Raw genomic sequence first — 6,077 nt, 5'->3', positions numbered from 1 at the left:
GAACATGCCGACCTATTGGAATAGGTAAAAATCTTTGAAGTTAGTGATGATGGACTAGACACGGTGTCTAACGGTCAGAATCCACAAGTCTAGCAGAAGGTTGATTGGGTCGACCAACTCCGGGCTGAGATGGATGAAGTCAAGGCCATGGATGAGGAGTGAAAGGGCAAGATGGACCGATTGGCTTCGAAAAAAGAGATCGCCCGGGAGCAGCTGGCCTCGACGGAGGCCCAACTTTGATCGATGAATTTGAAGTCAACGACGAAAATAACTAGGGCCGACGTTGAAGATATGGTGGCCCAGTATAAAGTTGATGCTGAGGCATCTCAGGTACACCTGAAGGCCATCGTCAAATATGTGAGGTGGCAGTCCCCGAGGGAGGTTCTCGAGGAAGTTCATGCCCGGGGGTTCGATTTATCAACTGAGATTGAAGATGTTAATAGGCTCGAGTCCGAGGCCAAGAATTTGGCGTACCCCAAGGAAGAGGAAGATTCCGAGGGTTCAGGCAGATCCGTGGATAGGGAAGACCCCGATGGTTCCGGTGACGAGGCGGGCTCCGACGAAGATCGAGCTTCTTAGGTGCCTTGTAGATTTTTTTTTATTTTGTACTTTTGTATTTTGTTGAGGACGTTTGGCCTTTGTAAAAACTTATGTATACATACAAGGCTTTTTCCCTTCGACAAATTTCAAGCTTTTTTCTTTTTGCTTCCTTCTTTACGATCGCAAAGATTTTGAATGCCTTAACACGTAATAATTAGTTCTTGTTCGGAGGTTCGAACAATGCTCATTCTTGATATAATTTTGCTTAAGACTCGTGGGGGCTCGGTATGACCGGAAGCTTTCCCTGAAGTGTTTTCTTAAAATATTTTAGATTATAATTTTGCCGAGGGTAGCCTTTGAACCGGTTTAGAAATTTTGAAGGCCTTATATTTTGGTTACGGATCTCGGACGTCTCCGAGCCGTTCTAGGATGGTCGTAGCCTCTTAAGTTCGGGTGTTGCCCATGGGCTTATTATCCCGAGTCATCCGGGCTTGCCCGAGACAACAGTCCTTGAATGGGGATGGCAGTAGCCTTTAAAGTTCAGGCACTTCCTAATAGGTTTTGTGCCCCGGGCTTTGTAGCCCGAGCCGTCCATGCTTGTCCATGACGGCAGTCCCGAGCGGGGGTGATCTCTTGGATTCTAATAGAGGTGACCCTTGGGCCCGATGTATTTAAGGAACAAAATACAGTAATATTTTAAGAGACAAAATATGTATCTACAAGGTAGAAACTTTCTTTTATTTCTATGCAACATACAAGATTGCAAATGTGTACAAACTTCATGTTATGGCATAAGTGGTCTATGTGGGCACGGTTCATTTGACCGTTTGCCCTTACACATCCTATCCACCAAGCCCAGACTTGTTCGAGCATGAAGTTTCCTTCCTTGCTAAAATCATTACCCGAGGGTGATGGCCTCCAGTATTCAGGGCCGATCTTAGAGAGGGATCATATATTGTTGATGCGAACCTTGACTTCGGTTCATAGTCAGTGTTCAATTTTAAGTTAGCACGATCCACTGTTGCCTCGTTAAAAACCTTTCCAGAAAATCCATTTGGGACAAAACCGCTTCAAGGGAAAAAGAATACAACGCGTATTTTCAGGCCTAATAGTTGGATCATTCCTTGGTCGTTACCTGCAAGTGTTAGTCCAATCCATAATATATTTAAATAAAGGTAATTAATGGGGTCGTACCTTAGCAGTAGTATCGTTTTAAATGGGTTAGGTTCCAGTTATTCGGTAGCCGCTCACCGCTCACCGTTTTGAGTTTGTACGATCCTTTGCTGGTGATCTCTATAATTCGATATGGACCTTCCCAATTTGGTCCCAGCTTCCCTTAGTTCAGGTTCCGGGTGCTCAGTGTCACCTTTCTTAACACCATATCCCCGATGTTGAAGTGTCGAAGGTTTGCTCTCCGATTGTAATATCTTTCGATCTGTTATTTTTGGGTGGCCAGCCGGACTAGGGCGGCCTCACGCATTTCGTCTAACTGTTCCAGGTTCGTACTTATAGCCTCATCGTTTGATTCTTCGATCGTATATCGGAACTTAGGACTCGGTTCTCCTACTTCGATTGATATAAGAGCTTCGGCACCATAGACCAACGAGAATAGGGCGGCCATGGTACTGGATTTTGAGGTCGTACGATATGCCCATAGGACTTCAGGCAAGATTTCCTTCCATTTCACTTTGGCTTTGGTCAACCTCTTTTTGAGGTTTTGGAGTATGGTTTTGTTCGTGGACTCTACTTGCCCGTTTCCACTAGGGTGATAGGGCGTCGATAGGATCCTTTTAATATTATGGTCCTCGAAGAACTTTCTCACTTTGCTGCCGATGAACTGCTTCCCATTGTCGCACACGATCTCGGCCGGTATTTCGAATCAGCATATTATGTGGTCCCATATGAAATCAATAACCTCCTTCTCCCTGACTTTCTCAAAAGCCCGGGCTTTGATAAGTATGGATTTTGACCGCTAATTTGCTCTCTTTTACTTGCATTTTAGCTTAAAAATACTTAAAGGTATTCCCAAGAACTAATAAAATGTGCTTTCGTGCAGGAATATTTGGAGACGAGCAAAAGAAGTGAAAATCAACTCAAAAAGTAGTCAAAATTGGACAAAGACCAAAACAAGGCAAAAATGCTTATAGTGCGGATCGCACAATACTGTGTGCGACCGCAAACAATGAAAAAGCCCTGTCAGATTAGCTTGAGAGTGTGCGTACCGCATAATTTTAGTGCGGCCGCATAAGAGAGATTCAGAGAGTTGGAATTTATGGGCAAGCTGAAGAAATGCGAACCGCACCATTATTGTGCGGCCACAAGATGCCAAGTGCAGTCTCACTCACTATTATGCGGCCCGCAAACGACTAGGGATTATGTATCTAAATGGGTTGAGGCCATTGCTTTGCCCAACAATGAATCAAGGAGTGTGTTGGAATTCTTGAAAAAGAACATCTTCACGAGATTTGGTATCCCAAGAGCCATTATTAGTAATGGGGGTTCACATTTTTGCAACAAGGCTTTTGATACCTTACTCACAAAGTATGGAGTTACTCAGAAATTATCAACCCCCTACCATCCTCAACCAAGCAGACAAGTTGAAGTCTCCAACCGGGAGATAAAGAGTATTTTGTTAAAGACAGTCAATGCCAACCGGACGGATTGGTCAAGAAAACTTGATGATGCTCTTTGGGCTTATAGAACGGCCTACAAAATATCGATCGGGATGTCTCCATACCGGTTAGTATTCGGGAAGGCATGCCATCTTCTGGTTGAACTTGAGCATAAGGCCATGTGGGCTTTGAAGAAGTTGAACCTTGAATGGGATGTCGGGGCAAATCTAACGATGTCACAATTGAATGAGCTTGATGAATTCTGGTATCATGCCTACACAAGCTCATCTCTTTACAAGGAGAAACTGAAGTACAACCATGACAAGTACATCCAAAACAAAGAATTTAAAGAGGGTGATCTTGTGCTATTGTTCAATTCCCGGTTAGGGATGTTTCCTGGCAAGTTGAAGTAAAAATGGAGTGACCTCTTTGAAGTGGTGAAAGTAACCCCTTTTGGTGCTCTAGATTTGAAAAATAAGAATGATGAGGTGTTTAGAGTCAATGGGCACCGGGTTAAACATTATCTTGGCAAGGTTGATAATGGCCACATTGTGGCGGTTCTTCATTTCAAATGATTGGTAATCTGCGTCGTGCTAAGACGTTAAATTAGGCGCTTCTTTGGAGGCAACCCATGCATGTTTTTCTTTTTCTTATTTTTATTATTTGTTAATAGCTTTGTTTTGTGCCAACTAGTTTTGAAGTTTATGCAGGAATAAGTTTGCATTGCAGGGTCTGTGCAAGAAAAACTGGCTAAGTGTCACAGGAGTGCGGACTGTACCAAAATTATGCGGACCGCACAATCACTCTGTGGCCGCACAATTCTGTGTGCGGTCGCAATACTGGATGATCAAAAAAGCATGGACTCTGAAGTTTGGCATGTCAAATTTCCTTAAAAAATTGTGTCCGCACACAAAATTATGCGCTCCGCACAAATTTTGCGGCCGCACTCATTCTTGTACGGACCGCAGAAAGTCTTCCTAGATATAGGTAAAGAGTGCGGACCGCATTAAAAATTGTGCGTCCGCACTCAGGTAAATTCTGGGCCCGATGGGTCAACCTATAAATAGGGCTTTTCAAAACTTTTCACACTTTACACTCTCTGAAAGCTCAAGCCCTGAGCAAGCACAGTGCATACACCATTAGCTCTAAATCTTCCCTCATTTCATCAAGTTAGATTCTCACCTGCACCATTCACTACTGGTATGTTCAATCCATGTTAGAATTTATTCCTTTTTTTTTTTAATTTGTGTTCTTGTTTTCTTTGATTAGTTAGTTATTTTTAGGCCTATAAATGTCAAATGTGCTTAATATGTGCTTCAAAATCATGTGGGTAGCCTCATATGTGTTAATTATGGACTGGGTAGACCACTAAGCTTGTCAATTTGTGCATACCATGTCTAAATTGTGAAAATATTGTATGAACCCTAGTTTATTGCCCGTGAAAATCAAAATTGTGCGGCCGCACACATTTTTGTACGGTCAGCAGTCCTTTATCTTAGGGCCTCTATGTGCTTGAATTGTGCGGACCGCACTCAAAAATATGCGGGCCGCATTAAAATTTTGCGGTCCGCACTGATGAATGATCAGAGAGCTTAGTATTCTAAACTTGGGGCTGTGCGACCGCACTCAAAATTATGCGGTCCGCACTTTTGGCTGTGCGGCCGCACTCAATATTGTATGGTCTGCACTTTTGGTTGTGCGACCGTACTCAAAATTGTGCGGTCTGCACTTTTGGGTGTGCGTCCGCACTCACTTTTGTGCGGTCCGCACTTCCTTTTCTGTTTTTCTACAACTGGTCTGCAATTGTCATGCATATATCTATGTCCTATGAACCTGAACTCTAACTGATTCTTATTGTTATGAATTGCAGACAATGGTTAGATCACGTGGTGGAGGAGATACATCAAAAGGGAGGGCAGAACCCTCCCGAGGCCGAGGTCGAGGTCGAGGCTAGAGTAACCTACCACTTGCCATTCAGAGGACCATAGATAAGAAACAAACCTCCAATAGAGTTCCTGACCTCTCCGAGACCAGTGAGTATCTCCCATCTGGGGAAGCTTCTGAGGATAAATCTGTGCAAGCACAGCCGGAGGCCCAATCATAACAACTCCCGGGTAGATTCCACTCGGTAGATGAGTCATTTTTCGTTTCTAGTTCTTCCGAAGGTTCGGAATAGGGTAGCTCAGATTCTGAGCCCTCTTCCTCACATGTCCCGGCTGCACCAATCAATGTTGTTGTTGATGATGATGATGATGATGTCCCGGACGATGGTAGAGGGGGTGATGCTACTGTGCGTGGGGGGGAGGGGAAGGGGTTAGAGAGGTCGAGGAAAATAGAGATGTGGGAAGACAGATTTGTCAGTTTGACTCCCTTCAACATATTTAGAGAGTGGTGGCCCCAGAGATCGCTCACTCTTGAGCGACAATTCTTGATGAAGGATTTGGACAAGCATAACCCAAATGTCATAGCCATTTCCAGGAGAGAAAAGGATGGAAATGGTTCACCCAAAGCGCCCTCGATGCAAATGAGAACTTGGTTAAAGAATTTTATGCCAATGTGGCTCACATTAAGAAGCGTACCAAGGTGACAAAAGTGCGAAATCTGAAAGTCCGATTTGACTCCTGTGTTTTGAACTCTTATGTGGGATTTGAAGAAGTGGAGGCAACCAAATACTTGGAAAAGATGGCTATGGGTGATGCAGATCGCCCGTGGCTAGCTGAGATTTTGGCTATTCGAGGATCAACAACCCTGTGGCTTACAGCAGGTGTTCCCATAGTTCGTGCCACCCTAAACTTTGAAGCAAAAGGGTGGCAAACATTTGTGTGCAGCCGCATTGATCCGTGTCTAAATGAGAACATCCTCCCACTTCCCTGTGCAGTCCTGATGGCTTCGATTATGGATGGGTATCCGATTAATGTTGGTGCC

General features: G+C 44.2%; 1 protein-coding gene across 1 annotated transcript; it reads left to right on the top strand.

Moving 5' to 3' along the window:
- The first annotated feature begins 243 nt into the window (after window positions 1–243).
- On the top strand, window positions 244–3,565 carry LOC138900379 (uncharacterized). Its single transcript, XM_070187117.1, has 2 exons — window positions 244–330; window positions 3,059–3,565. Exons 1-2 carry the CDS (start codon window positions 244–246, stop codon window positions 3,563–3,565), a joined length of 594 nt encoding a protein of 197 aa, XP_070043218.1.
- Window positions 3,566–6,077: the final 2,512 nt, after the last annotated feature.

The sequence above is a fragment of the Nicotiana tomentosiformis genome, chromosome 10, assembly GCF_000390325.3.
Source record: "Nicotiana tomentosiformis chromosome 10, ASM39032v3, whole genome shotgun sequence".
NCBI classification, from domain to species: domain Eukaryota; kingdom Viridiplantae; phylum Streptophyta; class Magnoliopsida; order Solanales; family Solanaceae; genus Nicotiana; species Nicotiana tomentosiformis.
This window is presented reverse-complemented; position numbering and strand designations above follow the sequence as displayed.